The sequence below is a fragment of the Haemaphysalis longicornis genome, unplaced genomic scaffold (assembly GCF_048455015.1).
Source record: "Haemaphysalis longicornis isolate Haplotype H1 unplaced genomic scaffold, Haemaphysalis longicornis Haplotype H1 scaffold_29, whole genome shotgun sequence".
Classification (NCBI taxonomy): domain Eukaryota; kingdom Metazoa; phylum Arthropoda; class Arachnida; order Ixodida; family Ixodidae; genus Haemaphysalis; species Haemaphysalis longicornis.
In genome coordinates this window covers 1,791,592-1,808,973 of record NW_027526331.1, presented here as the reverse complement: position 1 = coordinate 1,808,973, position 17,382 = coordinate 1,791,592, and the positions used below count along the sequence as shown (strand labels likewise).

The window sequence follows — 17,382 nt, the reverse complement described above, 5'->3', positions numbered from 1 at the left end:
GCAATGGTGAAGAATTTGAACTCCTTAAAAACGCAAATGGGCATTTCCCGCAATGTTTGGTGAGGTGCGGCCAATCTGCCAGAGGAGGAAGGTGCTTTTTAAGTGCAGAGCACTTTAAGGGCTGACCTTGTCGTCGTAGCTCGCTCGCTGGACCCAACTAGAGCCCCACAGTGTTCCGTTGTAGTGGCTGTCATTGCGGTGCAACCCAGAGGCTTCGAAAGCCAAGCAGTTTATGTAGTCATAAGTGTTTGAAACTTGTGAACCGCTGGCGCTTGTCATACATCTTCCCGTTGTTTAGCGCAAAGAAAACTGCAGGTACATTTGAGACAAACAATACGCAATTAACTGGCAGCGCCCGCGTTCACTTAGTTCGGAACACTCATTGGGTTGGTTTTTACGATAGCAAGCAAAAAAAAGTGTCAGTGCAACGCCGGCATGTGCAGGAGGAGAAATAAGCACGCACGCACGCACGCACGCACGCACGCACGCACGCACGCACGCACGCACGCACGCACAAAAAACTCCCCCTGGCACAGTTTCAGGCTGGGGTTTGCGCGAGCACTGCGAAGGCGGGAAATTTGAAATGCGTTGAACAATCCTCCGTTGAATTCATTGGGAGAGGAATGAGACAGGGCGACGAACAGCGTGATGGGTGGTAAGAGTGAGCGGATAACGGCGCCACAGCCCATTATGGCGGATCACTGCTCTGCACTTCCGACAGCTTTCACATTGAGTGGAACGGCGTCGATTTTTTTAGAAGCGCCTCTTACCTCCTTGGCATTGCGTCAACCCTGCCCCAATGTTTCTTAATAAGACAGGGGAAGCACTTTTATTAGAAGCAAAGGCTTCATGGCAGGCCGCAAGCTGTCCTGGTCACCACTCTCTAGATAAGAAAGCCCAGCTACACACAGTCCCAATCCGAGTTCCCGGTTTTCTGTGCAAGCGATGTGCATAGATGTTCTTTTTTTAACATTTGTAATGTTCCTCTTTTTTTTTTTTTTGTAATGGGACATAAGAAAAAACAATTACCTTGTCTAGCACCGCACCCCTGGACACCAAGATAAAGCTTTCGTGACAATAAGGGCATTGACACTGTGGCACCTGCCAAGCTGGTTTTCCAACCAACCCTGCTTGTTTGTTACTACGCACTTGCACCAGTTTTGACCTCAACTCTTTTCGTACATTTATATTAGACATGAAACTTCCTTCATAAAACCTAGATTTTTATTTACGATTGTTGTGCATGTGTGCGGGGACATTTGCAGAGCAAGCGCTTTTTCAAAATAAAATCCACGCGCTGCTATTACTGGGAAAAGGACCTATTAGCAAGTGCAAAGCAGTTATGATACAACCACACCATGAAGGCATGCTGACATAGGATATACACAGGTTTCACACCACAAAATGGCTTTACCTTAGGCCTGGCTTACCGCACCACCAGTATTTCCCACAAGACTAGACTGTACATAGCAGCAGCAAGTGGTTCTTGATTAAGGGCGCCAAACACCAAGAAGCAGCGAGGCTTTCTCCAAGTTTCCCCTTTGTGACTACCAAACAGTATGGTCAAATATTCCACTTAATTATTGTTATTACTATTACCAGAATCAATGCGGAAATGCAGGAAAACAGTTGACACAGTCATAGGATTCAATGATATTACATACAGGCATCTTTACACTATTCTTGTTTATAAATCGCTAAACCCTTTGCACTGAAATTATGCACGAAGTCCTCGATGTATGGTCCATTTTGTTTAAAACTAACACACGCATTTGCAATGTTTAAATTTTTAGCAATGGATTAAAAATCAGTTCCTCCATGTCAATACTACACCTAAAATCCCCAAAATGACTTAGGCTGCACCCACGGGTGAAAACAAGCTTTTCTTAAAGAAGCCATGAAGACAAAATACAAGTTGGGTTTATTAGAAAGACTGCTTAGTCCCGATAACAATGATACCAATATCATCGCAATCTTCGAACAAATAACGTAGATATTGAAGAAAACGTGTGAAACAGTCGCAACCCCGTAGCCAATTTCCCGCAACTTTTCTATGACATCACGGAACCTTGCTTGTGCGATTGGCGGCCTCCTAACTGACCTGTTGCGACGACACATGACCGGACATCTGTAATGGGGCCTCTAGTTCCATTTGACCGCATCACTGAATGCTAACGTGCAGTTCATTATGTTTTATTTTTGGCCTGTATGACGTCATTCTTGCTCATAACACATCACCGCGGCGCAAAATTTGAAAGTTTTTAAATACTTCTCGCTTTTTTTTCGTTCAAAACACATCTTTTGTGGCTGTAATGGAGCTGAGTGAGATACTGAATCCTAGTTCTTTCAAATTAAATGAAGTTGTATTTTCTCTTCATGGCTCCTTTAAAATACAAAACTAGGGAAATACAGTTGCCTGCATTTGCACAGAAAAAATACACCCCAAACAACCTTTTTACAAAGGTTGAGTGCATTCAAGCCAGCCATTCTGCAAAAACAACTTTTTGAAGATGCCCATCTGCTGTTGCAACACCCTGTACATATTCAGTTAAACCTCCTTATAACGAAGTCGTACTTGGAGGCGCAAATTTCGTTAAATCGCGAATTTTGTAAAATCGAGGTTTCAATTTTGCAGTTCATTTAACCAGTTACTGAGGTTTCAAAATCTTGCTGATTACCCGGAAACAAATGCTATGTAGTTACCTCTCCACTTAAAGAGAAATTTTCACTAAAACTGGTCGCGAGAATCGTGTGAGTTAAGAGTTTTAACACTTAATTATTAAGCAATGGAATTCCGATAGCCGACGATAGTTGATGTGTCGTTGTAAAACCGGTGCTTTTTCCTCAACGCCTCATTAAATATGATAGTAAACCTCATTAGGTTTGCACTTTGCTTTTTTTTTTTTTTTTTCCATTTTGGTCACTACTAAACGCCGCTGTTAGTCAAGTGAACCCGCGTCCATGCCCCGTGAACTTCACCTCGGCGAGGTGCTGGTTCAAAGTTACGGCTCTTTTCGTCCATTCAGTGGTAGGGTTAGGCGCGGCATTGAGGGGTGCGGGGGGCCGACAGTGGACAGGGTCTATGAAACTTTTGAAAGACTTTTTTATGTGCAAAAGCTCTGTAGTATCGGCGCGTGATGCAACCACGACACTCGAGATAAAGCCATGATCGTGAGTTGAGCGAAGTACTCACGGACCACTTCCCACCCCCCCTCCTTCCCTTCCCCACAACACCCCCAATCCCCAACCCCTTGAGCAATGGGAGACCTTGTTGACCAGCCCCGCCCTGCCAACTCAGCTCGCACTGACAGACAGGGGCCAGGAGCTGCTGGGAACATATGGGTCCTGGCACCATCCCGTATGGTGCCAGCGTGCACCATCGATTTCTTTTTGGGCTCAGTAAAAGTTGATTCCTCCTCCTCCTCCCTGTGTAGAGCAGCGCTTACGTGCTCCCGATAAAGTGGAGGGCTTACATTAAATATCTTCCGGCCAAATTCGATTAAGCAATTACTTTTATGCCCACTGAGACCTAAAGAAACCGATTTCTCTGCACCGCAGCTGTCTAATGAACACGGGTGAAGCGAAGATGACCCCGTTCAAAGAGAGCATTTTATTGCCACCAGCACTCGATGTTCAGGCCGTAGTGATGAAGTCCGTAAGCAGTGCTTGGCGTTTCTTGACCAGGGTGTGCTTTATGTGGCGTTTGTATGCTGACAGCGCTAACAAGGCTCGTTCTTAATTAAACGTTCGCGTGCACCTGCGTGCCTCTGCAGAACGTCGATAGCATCCATCACTTCGATGACTGTCGGTTCCTCAGGCTCTTGTTTGGAACATTTTTCTTTTCCTTGGAATGCTACTGCTGCTTACAAGACTCACCTAATGATGTACGAAAAAAATATTCATGTGGTTATCAGCGAGCACAACCTAGAGCAGTGGCACCATGAGCAAGGAGACGTATATTGAAATAGGCTTCGGCAGCCTAAGCATAGAGGGCACTGGCATAGGCAACAATGGAGATGTCAAAATGGTGGACGCACTATTAAGCCGTCCACCGCTAGCGGTTTGAGCAGCTTCTTTCGTCACTTTTAATTGTTGTCGACCGTAGCTTTTATCGTTTTTCTTTCATTTTAGCGTTTTTCAGAGTTAATCCGGTTACTGAATGCTTCGAATGTAGGCTCTGAGAGGCAAAATAAAACGTGCCTCGACCGTAATTTCGTTCTTCCTTTCTCGCCATGACTTCGTTAAATCGGAATCGCCGCACGAAATTACTTCGTAAAATCGAGATAAAAATACATGCATTTAGCAAAATTTTGATAGAAAACTTGAAAACATTCGTTATATCGCGAATTTCGTTAAATCGGGGTTCGTTATATCGAGGTTCAACTGTATGACAACGTGCGGAATGACAGCAGAGAAATGATTCTCAAGGACCATTATTAGCTCTCGCAATATACATGATAGCAGAAACCCTGAGGAGGAGTAGGAGGAGGAGGAGGAAGACGGGATTGGTATTTGCAGTCAACTGGAGAAGAGGTCCCACCTGTCGCTTGATGTTGGCGCACTCCTGGAGCAGGAACACGGTGCCCTTGGTGGTGACGTCGTCCTCCGACTCCACGCACAGCCCCGTGCCAGACAGCTGCAACTGAAATCACCCCACCACCATCGCTCTCTTTCAAACCGGAAGGCCGACCGACTGGCCTGTTCAATCTCGAGCACGAAGCATAGTACTAACTAGACCAACTAGATCAATCTTCAATGAAGTGGCCATGTCCCGTTATAATTTTTTGACAGAGCTGGTGTATTACACTGCAAGATTCACAATAATAAGATGCGAGGCATAACAGTTAATCCAGTAAAAAGTTGGTTTACTCATCCTCAAAGTTTTGTTTTGGCATTTGTATAGGCCGCTGTTTCTAGCAGAAAAAAGCATTTTGGAGCATACTGTAATTAGCACAACATTTCTTGGCGATATATAAAAAAAAATCCAGTGAAGGAAATGCCGCCTGCCGAATGCTAGGAATAATTGAAGGTGTTCAATTAAGGACCATGGAACATACTACAAACTGACATTGCTGCAGTGAATGCCCCTCACACATTTTTGGTAAGTCAAAGAGAGTGCAGCTCAACAGACAAAGTTTATGTGCCGGTAGCTTCTCGCACAGACTGCATGCCAATAATACTTGTCTGTCACTAAGCCTTAAAGGAGTACTGACACGAAATTTCAAAGCTGAGATAACTATGTAAAACGCTTCCTTTTTATCAGGAGATATCTCCCAGCAAGTTTCAACAGCAACCGTTCAGCGAAACATATTTAAAATCCATTTTAATCTTCGCCCGCACGAGAAAGCCCAGAGCGGGCCGACGTGACATCATCTGCTACGTGCCCCAAACTGCCGACGTCGGGGCTCCCGTGACGAAGCCGACGCGCTGGCTGTGGTTGGCGCGCGCTGCTCGGGAGTGTGTACACGTCATGGTTTTGGGACTGACGTCATGCTGCCCGGGCCTGTGGGGACGGCGAAAACCTCGGCCGGTCTGGGCGCGCGCGTGCGCTCGCTCGCGCGCGCTTCCAGAGAGGCAGCGATACGGCAAGAATGGTGACGCAATGTGATACATGCTGTCATGGCGGTCGCTCGGCGTTTTTTTGTCGAAACCGAAACTGGAACGAATAAACGACGCCGTAAATGAATGTTTACGCCGCGCTCGACCGTCTAATCTGTCATTCTATGATTAGTGGGCTAGTAGGCACGCATAGCAGCGAAAAAAACGTAACATAAAAATTTCGTGTCAGTACTCCTTTAAAGGGGGAATGAAGACAAATTAAGGACAACTTTGTGCAGCGTGAAAGCGCTAGCCATTGGCAACTGATTCAGCTCCATTCCAACCACGAAAGATGCTTCTCTTAACAAAAGACAACGCAGGAAATACTTAAAGCATTCCAATTTCATGCTACGGCGACACAATATGGGCCAGCAATATGAACATAGTCATCAGTGTTTCAACTGTATGTTAGCATTCAAGTGACTCTATCAAACGGAACTACAGGCCCCACCACAATCGTCTAGTGATGCTTTTTGGCAGTGGCTTAGGCCGACAGCTGCCAACTGCACGAGCAATATTCTATGACGTCATAGAGCTGTCGCCAGAGAGTGGCTTGGGAGTCGCCATTGCTTCGTCTGCTTTCCTCAATATCTCCATTATTTGTTTGAAGTATGCAGTAAAACTGGACTCACTGGGGTTGGGACAAAACAGGCTTTTTAACCCTTTCGCTGTCACTGACGTACCGGTATATTTTTGCATTTCCCCCCCACAGTGTCACTGATGAACCGGTACGTCCTCCATTGTGCGGTCAAAAACTCGCACCATAGCACAAAGCTGGCACACTTGGACTGCTCGCGCCATCTGTCGAATCCTTCTAGTAGCTCGTATTTTCACTCGTACGTTCTCTAACAACGGTATATTGAAGAGTACGGAGCGATCGCGCCCACCCCTCGTTTCTGGGGGTAGGGTCGCTCCACGCGCTGCACTCTGTCGGGATGAGTGACCATGCGGCACATGTGAGATCCCGTACAGGTGCAAAGGTTGTGGTGCCATCCGCAACGGGTTTCTAGGTTTTTTATTACTATTATTCTTTTCCCGTGTCTGCCACAGTGCGCAGGTTAGCCCAGCGCGCCGTTGCATCTCCAATAGACCAAAACATGACTCAATCGCAGCTTTTGCTCGCTCACCACGCCTTCATTTGCCGCTGCCAGCAGCAAACGAAGTTGGTATGTCGATGTTGTATCCCCTTTTTATCTCTATCTGCCATTATGATTTCACAACGCGTCATTTCTGTGGGTTGTGCGGGCTGCTGAAAGTGCTCCCTTCATGCACACGGTTACTTCCGGATGGCTGACCGCGCGGGGCCTTCGACTGCAGACAGGAGCAATAATTCTTCCGATTCCGACCGGATACAAGCCGAGCTCGGATGCACGTTCTGAGAATTTCTCATCCGAGGAAGAGGTGTGAGTTCCACAGTGTCAGATTCTGATGCTGAAACGGTGGGGTCGTTGTCCCGGAAGCGTGCGCGGCAAATTGAAAATATCTGGAAGAAAGGTGACTTCTCACCCGCACTCTTTCCTTTCAACGCATTACGTTACGGACGCTATCATATTCAAATAAATCACTATGTTCCTTCCCTGATATTCTGGAAACCAAACTGACACTGGGGGTGCGCCACGGCCAGAAACACCCGACAGTGAAAGGGTTGAAGACTACCTGCCCCAACAGCCTTTGTGAGAGTGATGGCTCGGTACAAGCGGTGGTGCGGCCTCCCTACCCTGAAGCGGCCGACGAAGGTGGGCATCTTGCGGCGCAGGGCCTCAGCATTCCTGGGTGGGGAGAACTTCTTCTTCTTCTTCTTGGCCTTGGGCTCCTGCGCCTCCTCCTCCTTGGGCGTCTTGAGCTCCGGGTATACGTTGCGCATGTACCAGTCGAAGGAGCGGCAGCCTAAGCGCTTGCGGAGCGCCTGCCGCGCCGACACGTCCCCGTACCACTGGTTGCGGGCGTCCCTCCGTGTCTGCAGGTAGTACGTCTGCAAGAAGACCAGACCGGAAGGGGGAGTCGGCACAAGGGGCCTACACAACCTGGGTTCATGGTGATTTAGACCCTGTTGTAGTGGCAACAAACAGCTGGCTGATGAAGACAAGGCCGTGCCTGTTGTCAGAATATCTGTACGCTGAAAATGTGCAATAAAAGGCAAAGTAGGAGTTTTTTTAGAAACTTGAGATTTCAGTTAGGGGTTCCCAAATTTATCGTCAGCCTTCGATGTAACAACGATAAATTGAAATAACAGATACCTCACCTCACCTCACGGCAGAACGTTCTAAATATAGTAACTTAGATAAGTTCTTAACCCACCTGCCGTGTAAGACCATCCACTAGGGCGCCATTTACACGCACCCAGATCATACGACACCCCGGTCATACGACATTTTCGCTTAGTCCCTTGAAAGTTGTATAATCAGGGTTCTACTGTACTTGTAATTTGTAAAGTTTCATAGCTGATGGAGACAAACTGCTTCTGACAATGACAGGTCATTTTGTTGCACAGGGAGAGGTGTTTCATGATCCCTCAACGTCCATGATTCCTGGGAAGGTATTCTCGTAACTGTCCCTTTTGAAAACGTCCCTTTTGCGTTCCTTTCATCGTGACGTACTTCCGGTTAAGCAGTGGGCCTTTGATTCAAATACCGTAACTTTTCTCGCAAACGCATTTTAAAGAACTAAAACCATATCAGAGTATCTTTTATGTGTTTACTTGAATGTATTTTGAAAAACTAAATGCGGTGAAATTTTTTTTTGTTACGACGTTGAAAGGGGAGGAACGTCCAAAGATGGCAGCTGCAGTCAGCTGTTTCCTTGTGACAGTGAAGTGTAAACAATGCTGCAGCTACTCAATTTTTTGCGGTTGGACTCCGTTTTGAGGTCGGTGACAATGCCCATGCATGAAGATAACCGTCCAGTTACGTATTTTGGCATCGACGCACTTGTGGCATGCCGACGCGGGCTTTTCCAAGGACCTGGAACTGTGCTTTACGTCGTTGACATTTTTGTGGTGCTCTACGAGTGAAAAAATGCGTAAGAGGGGAGGATTTTCATTTCTTAATGACGTATCTGTTCTGCGAGAAGTCTACGAACGTTAAGCTGGTATGTGTATGCGTAAAGTACCAATAAAAGGTTATAGACATCATGCGGAGTGCTTGTGTAATTTTGGTCGTCTGCTCGACAGCTATCAAGCTCGCAGACGATCCTTTATTTCACTGTGTGATGGCGGCGTATGATGCACAGGCTCACGGAGGGCTGCGACAGCGATATCGTTTCTTCATTACCGGCCACTGACTGAAAGCCACTGGTAGCGAACAAAACGAAGGGCGCATAACACTTGGTCCTCAACGCTGAGCCCGCACGTCCACCGACCAAGTTCGTCCCGGAGCTCGTCGCACAGCCACCGCACGGTCCTCTTTGAGAGGCGGAAATGCTGGCGGCATGCTTCTCGGGGCATATCGAACGCGTCTACATTGCTTCTCGACCGCTTGTCCCGCCGGCGAGCCAACAACAAGGCGATAATCGGCACATGCATGACTGCTTTCAAAAACAAAAACCGTCTGTTTGAAATTCAAATCGCCTGTTCGAAGAAGCCGCGGTCAAACGCAGTAGGTCTGCTGCGCTTGCGTTACGTCACATCCGGTTGTTTGCTTTTAGCCGATCAGGGCTCATTCAAAAGGGACACTTTTGAAAGGGACACAAAAGGGACAAAACACGACAATACCGCCCCTGGAGTCTACTTTTAGCTCACATGCTCGAGTGAAGCAATGCACGACTATCAGGCAAGCAAGCAACATTTTTTTTAGCCCCTGCAGTAGTGCAGAAGAACAGAACGTGTATAACCACAGCCCTTTCCAAGAACTCTGAACAGTTACCAGCAACCCGTACTCGTCAAGTGCTGCCCACTCGGAGTGCCTCAGTTGCTTTCCGAACTGTTTCTGGCCACTGACAGAAGCATCACACTAGGTCTACTTATCATAGCCTCTATCCCACACACCCCTCATCCTTCTTCTCCACCCTCGACAATGTCATCGACCGTGCGGAAGAAAGTGAGCCCTGCCTTGTACTCGTCCATCCAGACGTGGGCCACCCTTAGCGAGTTCTTGGTCAGGGTGTCCTCTCCACTCGGTGAGCCGTAGGGGCGTCGCCGGCGGAACACGTGGCCCACCCGCGAGCACGGCAGGATCTCCAGCCGACCACCGCACATCCAGATCTGCACCAGTCGCAGACGCCGCCACATCAGCATCACGGTCACAGCACTGCTGTGTGACACAGGTATGCTGCCCAGAGTGTTTGATCCATATCGCATAATAGGCAGTATTCACCCAGACGTCTAGTCCGCCCACGACAGATGACAAGCCATACCTTGCTCCAGCCCACTCCACTGAAAGTGTTCAACAGGCCTCTTCTAGTATACAAAAGAAAGCAACCAGAGGTGTTACGTCTCACCTATGGCTGCAGAAACATGTTCAACTGGTGCCTGGCAGAGTGCTAATTGGCTCCTTCTTTTGCACATGTGAAGCTTGGTAGGAGCAGGGGTGAGACAGCCCAAACAGATTTGGGAGCAGTTTTCGGAGCAGCAAAATTTCGATTTGGGAGCAGAAGAATCTTGATTTGGAGCAGTTAGGGACATTTAATACATCGTCTTGCGAGCTTAAAAAATCATTATTTCAGCAATTTGCAGGGTCAAGTGCACATTTCAATCAGTTTTGAATACACAGAACACTCAAACAGCCTCACCTGAAAGAATTTTTAAGAGCATCACAAAGTACTAACTGCACTACCTTTTTCCTGACTGGTGATATTGTGTTGCGCCTGCACGCAACACTGACAACAAAACTGCCGTTAACATTAGAGAGTTTTAGCAGCCCGTATGTTCTGTTGGTTACTTTGTTACCGGGTTGACCAAACCGGTCTGCGCCTGCGCGCGCGGAAGGGCGAGGATGCGGGGGAACTAATCCCCCTACGGCTACGAATGCCCAAGTGCCCAGACGAGTCCCGGTAAGCACGGTTAACTACGTACACGACGGAACAGACGGACTGCTAAAACTCTTATCAAATTTAAGGGCTCCACAATTGTGCCGTTTTTTTTTTTTTTGCTGTTTTAATGCTAAAATTATTATTTTTGTAATCCCAGGCTGTGTTGTACGAACGACTGTAGTCACGGCAACAGTTGAGCAGCTTCGAACTAACGGTCGCATAGCCAAACCAGCTTACCCGTTTCAGTCCCCGGGGCGCAGGTTCACCCTATGGTCATTTGAGTAGCGTTAATGTTTAGCCACCTAGATTTTGGCATTAAATTTCACTTTGCATACATCAAGTGTTATAGTCGCGTTCTATGGCAACCGTGTAGTCTTGCAGCTATTGGGCGCGCTGCCTGAACAGGTCGCGGCGCCGCAGCACAGCCCGCAACTTTCGTGTCGACCGTTCCATCCCAGAGGCTCGCGATCACGCTTCGAAGCACAGCAACACCTCAACATTTTACAACAGCACAACAAGCCAAAAAATTCACTTCACGAACCCGATTATAGACGCGCGCACCGCGTTTCGCACTCAAGGACAAACCACGCCGAAGTCGTAGGCCCCACATTTCAATGAACTTTTTTTCGAGCCGCCCAACTTCCCGTAATCTGGCACCAATCTCAAACCATATCCTTGCGTTAACGTCACTGTTCAGAGCCACAACAGATAGAATGAATAGACTGGAACTCAGCTGATAGCGTAAAATAAACCAGGGAAAATATCGGCGATACGCACTGAGCACGTTGGTAGCAGCCAGATCAGGCGGCGGCCATGTTTGTTGCCACAACGATGCCTAATCGAGAAGGCCGTTTCTGCGAACCCGGACGGAAAGCGAATAGAGTTTTGGAAGCTATCGCTTGCTTCGTTTCAGTCTTTCTATTGACTATTTGTGCCATTTCTGTGTTTGCGATTGACCGACGATAAAAGCGGTGACCGGGATGGGGAGGCTTTTGTCCCCGCCGAAACTGACATGAGCATCAAAATCCGTGTCGTTGAGGCTCTTCTGGAGCAGTTTGGCGCAATTTTCGCCACTTTCGTGCTTTTGGAGCAGCTTGGCGCAGGAAAATGGAATTGTATCAGAAAGGCGCAATATGCGCAGCTGTCTCACCCCTGTAGGAGGAATTTCCATGCTACCGGAAGTTCCACTGTTGCAAAAGATATTAGCACGGCCAAGCCTTCACCATGAGAATCCTGCCCCATAAAGTGCTGGACACATGTACGATTGGTACACGCGATTCGCATGCGACTGATCGTTACGACTGTCACCACGACTAGTCGTACGCGTGAATTTGAGACACCTGACCCGATGCGCGCATGCGATGCGTCGTCGGCGTCGCTCCGCCCACCGTTTTTGCTCCATGGTCAACTACGACGATCGCTGAGCTGAATTTGTAGATTTCGCGCGTTTCATCGCAAAAAATGGATAAAGCAGGCAATCGTGAAGCATTTCCTGCCTTCGGAAACAGTTCGCGCACACGCCGGCCGCGCCTGCCAGCTCAGACACTCAGCGGCTCGAACCGGCGCAGACCACGGTAGCAACCGCTTGTCGCTGCTCTTCTGAATCAATCTGATCGTTAAAATGAAGTTCCACATGAGAGAAAGTAGGTGTTAGTGTGGTGAAAAATTGTGCTAGGGATTGTTATTAGGGCTTATTTTAAAAGCGGCGATCAGATATCTGCCGCGATGCAAGCCTACGCTGACCGGCCGCAGCGGCCGCGGCGCGCGGCGGGCGGTGCGCCGAACGGTCGAGAGATGGCAATACCTGCGCGGAAGCATCGAAACAGGCTACGCAGATGTTCAACTACGACGATCGCTGAGCTGAATTTGTAGATTCCGCGCAATTGTTCGCAAGAAATGGATGAAGCAGGCAATCGCGAAGCGTTTTCTGCCTTCGGAAACAGTCCGCGCACACGCCAGTCGCGCCTGCCAGCTCGGCACACTCAGCGGCTCGAACCGGCGCAGACCACAGTAGCAACCGCGCTTGTCGCTGCTCTTCTGAATCAATCTGATCGCTAAAAAGAAGTAGCTTATGCGAGAAAAGGGATGATAGTGTGGTGAAAAGTTGTGTTACGGATTGTCATTCGCAGTTACACAGATAGCGGCGATCAAATATCCGCCAGGATGCTAAGCCTAAAGTTCCCAACACCCGAGCCGACCAGAGCAACCCACGCCAGTTGCGGGGGGGTTGGGGCTCAGCGGGCTCTCATTGGCTGTGGCCTCACGACGATTGCAACGATGGCACGACTGCACCTGGCTTGCCAGACGCACGTCGTGAGCCTCCTCCGACCAGCGATCGACGCCAAAACGGGTCCTAACGATCAATCGTAACGATCAGTTGCATGCGAATCGCGTGCACCAGTCGTGCATGTGTTCAGCGCTTAACTCTTCCCATACCATGGGAAGAACTGCACATTTCAATTATGTTTCAGTAAGTACTTTCCTTTTACATGAGGAATGTTAGGTAAAAATAACACAATGCAATCTAGACATTTGTAACAATACCAAAAATCAAATGGAATGTCCCTTATATCAACCACATCAGGCAAAAAGAAAAAACGCCAGCTACTTTTACAGTACTTGATGGCTTTTACTAAGCATTTAATGAACTCAAAGCAAGAGGCTGCACTGAACAAGCAGCGCGAACGCCTTCTTCAATGTGGAGTTAAAACCAATGCCACCCAAAAAAGTGGAAACCTTCCACGTCATCTTTGTGTTCTTGTGAAATGACTGGCAGATCTCTTCTTGCCACAGTCATGACTTGCTTATGTTCAGTGATTAACAAATCATCACGTTTTGATGTGTTTCGCACACCAAAGTTGCACCTGGGCAGTGAGGCATGCCGTACGGAAGGCTACAAATTAATTTAAACCACCTGGGGGTCATTAATGAGCCCCAAAACCTCGACACACTGGTGTTTTTGTTTTTTGCTTTCGCAAGAAAAATGTCCACAGCGGCCAAGATCGAACTTGCCTTCTCCTGCCCAGCAGCACAATATTTCAGCCACGGATCCACCCCCATGGTACGTCTCAGCAATTAACACGTACCAAAAGTGCATGCTTGATTCGATTGTAGTATAGGAAGCACAAGGTTGCTCCCTTCACAGTTAGTGTGGCCATAGAGAAGGAACTACTTGACAGTTTTTATTATTCTTTCTTTTTTTGTCCAACCACATTTTACAGATCATTAAACTTGGGTGTTTGAAACGGGCATTCAAAATGGTTCCTTGCCACTGGTGCCACCAGGGTTCAATGAGCTGTAAAATTAGCTCCAAGCGATGCATCAGAAAACCGATTCTCTTATTGCACTCACCAGAGTTCATTAGCATTAGAAAATATAAAGATTAGAGTTTTATCGCAAACACTGTTTTGTCTACTGTTCCTCCAAAAATGACTAATAATCCCTAATTATCTTGGTAACGAACTGTCTGACTCAAAAAATAGTGGCATATTTGAAATGAGTGGGAAAAAAAGCAGCAAGACTGGCAAGTTTCACAGCGTTTACTTAGAAATTAAAAGACAGCTGCTTTGGGAGTTGTGTCCCGAGGAGGCATGTGCGGGCCAAATATAAACGCAGTCACTGCTGAGGCTGGTAGCATGTGCCACTGAAACTCTAAGCCTAGTGCACAGCGGTGCGAGCAGGCAGCCCCTCACCCGAAAGGAGATCTCGAGGTTCTCGCCACCCCAGATGTCCATGCCGTCGTCGTACTCCCCCAGCTCGTGGAAGTAGCGCCGGTCCATGGCAAACAGGCCACCCGCCATGGTCGGTGACCTGCTTGCCGCAATGGGGGAAAAAACAAGAAACCAAGGGGGCTTCATGTCAGCGTTCTCCTCAACAACTACAGGGCCCAGACAACATCAGTTCACAGGAATAAGACTATACGGAATTCCTCATCGCAGCTAGTGCCTGGTGTAACAATGTGTGAGAAGTACATTTCAGAAGCTTGGACTTTGACTTTGACAAGTTCCTCGCAAAAATTGGCCGTGTATCTGCTCCTTTCGTTGCATATGTCGACAAAAGACAACAGTCTTTCATCTACATCTGCCAACTAAACATCTCCCTTCGCTTTTGCACTCACGTCTCATGCAATTCCTCTCCCGTCTCGTTCTTCACAAGATAACACGCTTGAGGTTTACTCAAGTCAGTTTAAATTGACTGCGTTCCACAGCTCCAGGCTGGGTGCCTTGATGCCAGCGCTGCTGCATGGCAGAATTGCACGTGAATCGAGGCGCCGTACTTCATCGTTTATAGAACCATGTTTCCCTTCTCCACGTGCATTCCAAACAGAATGTGGTACCTATCTAGTGAAACCTTTCATTACTGTTGCCGTTTGACTTTTTAAATGCCGCCAGAAGCTACAGTGGCATCAGTGATAGCAGGCGAGGGAGTGAATTTTTTTTTTCTGCAGTGGATGTAGTACTTCATTTAAATCAAGCATCCATGAATTTTTATAAAGGAACACTGCAAATACCATTCATGTATTGATTTTCTCCCTCATATTTTCATAATGTTTTGTTCTTGTTCAACAATGTAGACAAGTATGAACATTGCCACCGGACTTGGACGTTTAGATTTGGCTGTGGGTATATAAGACTACTGTGCAACTTCTGTTTCACTTTGGCCGGGAGGCTGAATCGACTCACAGGCAGACAGACAGACCAGAATTTTCGCGTTCAAGTAGCCCAAGACTACTGTCTTTAAAAGGCTGAGACACCTCGTCCTGTTTAAAGCTTTTGTTTTTGGCTCATGGTAAGACAGCCGCGTCGAACGAATCAGGGTGTTTTGACTGCAGTCTTCCAGGAAGCATCTCTACAAGTGGTAGCAAAAGAAGGTTGAGTGCAAAGCATACTGTGTGTCTATTTATGCTGCAGCACAGTCCTTTGCGCAAATGTGCCATGGGACCAGACATGTCGTCAGTAAAACCAGAACTGACATGGTGGGAGGTAAACAGGATGCAATGCCTCACTCTCAGACAACATATACTAGCCACGTGATACGTATTCCTTATAATACCATATTTATTCGAATCTAGGCCGGCCCAGATTCCAAGCCGACCCCGAAAGTCCGAAGCCTTGGAAAAAAAAAAACTTACCTCAAATGTAGGCTGAACAAAAAGGCGAAGTCAGCGTTAACAAAAAGAAAACACGTTTATTGAACATGAAGATGCTGTGCTGGAACTCAGTTTCTCTTCAAAATCACTGGGCAACTTCTGGGCGATTGAGGTTCGACGACGGAGGCTAAAGTGGAAGCGCTTCATGAATTTCTGTAGCCAGCCCCGTCTGGCTTTGAAGTATGCCCGTGATAAGCCTCGTTCCCTTGAAAGCTCCCTTGTTTTTGCCTGGAGCACTTCCGCCGTTGCTGGAAGGGCAGCTGCTTGCTGCGTCCGGATGAAGTCAGCCAATGCCATCTCCATTTTGTGGTGACGGCTTTCTCGTGGTCTGGTGAATGCCACCTTCGTTGCGGTGCACGCAAATATCCTCTCCCGTTGCGTCCTTCAACGGCGGACATTTTTTTCATCCACGCCCAAGTCCCGCCCGGCTTGAACGTTTGACGACAACTCCGCGGCTAAAACAACTTTTCTTTTAAAAGCGGCACTATAACGGCACCTCTTGTTTGGTGCCATTGCGCTGTCAAAACCAAACGCCACACCGCACACAGGCCACTATCCGCACGGTTCAAAATGGCGGCATCACCCCCAGCTATAGCCCCTTATGACTGGCTCATCTAATAATGACTACAATACTTTCTTTTCTGGGTGGCGCTAGCTGCGTGCCACTTCCCTCAATTTTACTTGGAAATCGGCGCGTTTCAAAATCCCCGAATCCAAGCCGACCCTGGAATTTGACATATCAGTATTTAAAAAAACTATCGGCTTAGATTCGAATAAATACGGTATCCACACAAAAATGTATTCTTTATAACACTCCGAGAATGAATTTGAAGGCTGATGCTTTGCAGCAAGACCAAACTTCTTGCTGCACCACCACAACTTATTAAAGGGACCCTACAGCTCTTACCATCGACTACTCAAAATGTTTTTTGGGGTAAAGTCTATTGTCCCAGCAATCTCCTCCCTCAAGAATTATGAAAATCCTTTCACTATCACCTAAACTATGCGCGGTGAGAAATCGCGTATAATTGTTTCCTTTCAACTTGACCGCGTACAACATGACGAAAGCTGCGCACTCTCTCCCGGAGAGCGGGGCGGCTCACGGCGTTCTCTTTGGCGGCTTTCGAGACATCACAGGCCGGGGAGGTATCTCCTTTTCTCCGCAACGTGGAGGGATCTATTTCCGTTCTGGTGCCACAAAAAGGCAGGCGTGGGTGCCTCCTCACAAGTGCGGGCTGGGACTGGTAGGGCGTTTTTGAAGCAATAAACGTTTGTTTGTCAAGTGGTCTTGTTGAAAAGGGAGTGTTGAGTTCATCACTCAAACTCTGTGCGCACTCAAAGCACAAAAGAAACGTCAAAACGGCGCACACAGGTTCAGGCATTGGAGAGGTTAGTACACAGTGCCGACGACGGCGGATCATCACAGGAAATGCAAGTTGATCAGCGAAGCTGACCAGCGACAGCCAATAGGACAGCCACGGCCTCAATGGCATCGTTTAGGCATGTCAGGGGTGCATAATGAGAAAAATTTAAGAGAGCGCGGTTGGTTTTTCCACGTCTTTCACAGCGATTTGCGCGCTCATTGCTCCACGTGCACATGTTATATTTGGCTCAAGTATTCCTGGCAGTGTAATCTAAACATCGCGCAGGTTTACTTTCACTGATCAAAG

The 17,382-nt window shown here is 47.7% G+C and overlaps 1 protein-coding gene across 2 annotated transcripts in view; it reads right to left on the bottom strand.

Annotated features, from left to right (window-relative positions):
* Nucleotides 1-17,382, bottom strand: part of LOC144173112 (polypeptide N-acetylgalactosaminyltransferase 11-like) — a 49,240-nt gene that overhangs the window by 8,066 nt on the left and 23,792 nt on the right. For both annotated transcript variants that reach the window (XM_077701620.1, XM_077701621.1), the window contains exons 9-12: nucleotides 14,256-14,373; nucleotides 9,644-9,796; nucleotides 7,316-7,570; nucleotides 4,541-4,642 (exon numbers count right to left, since the gene is read on the bottom strand). In XM_077701620.1, the coding sequence (XP_077557746.1) occupies nucleotides 4,541-4,642; nucleotides 7,316-7,570; nucleotides 9,644-9,796; nucleotides 14,256-14,373 (628 nt within the window). The remainder of the gene's footprint in view (nucleotides 1-4,540; nucleotides 4,643-7,315; nucleotides 7,571-9,643; nucleotides 9,797-14,255; nucleotides 14,374-17,382) is intronic.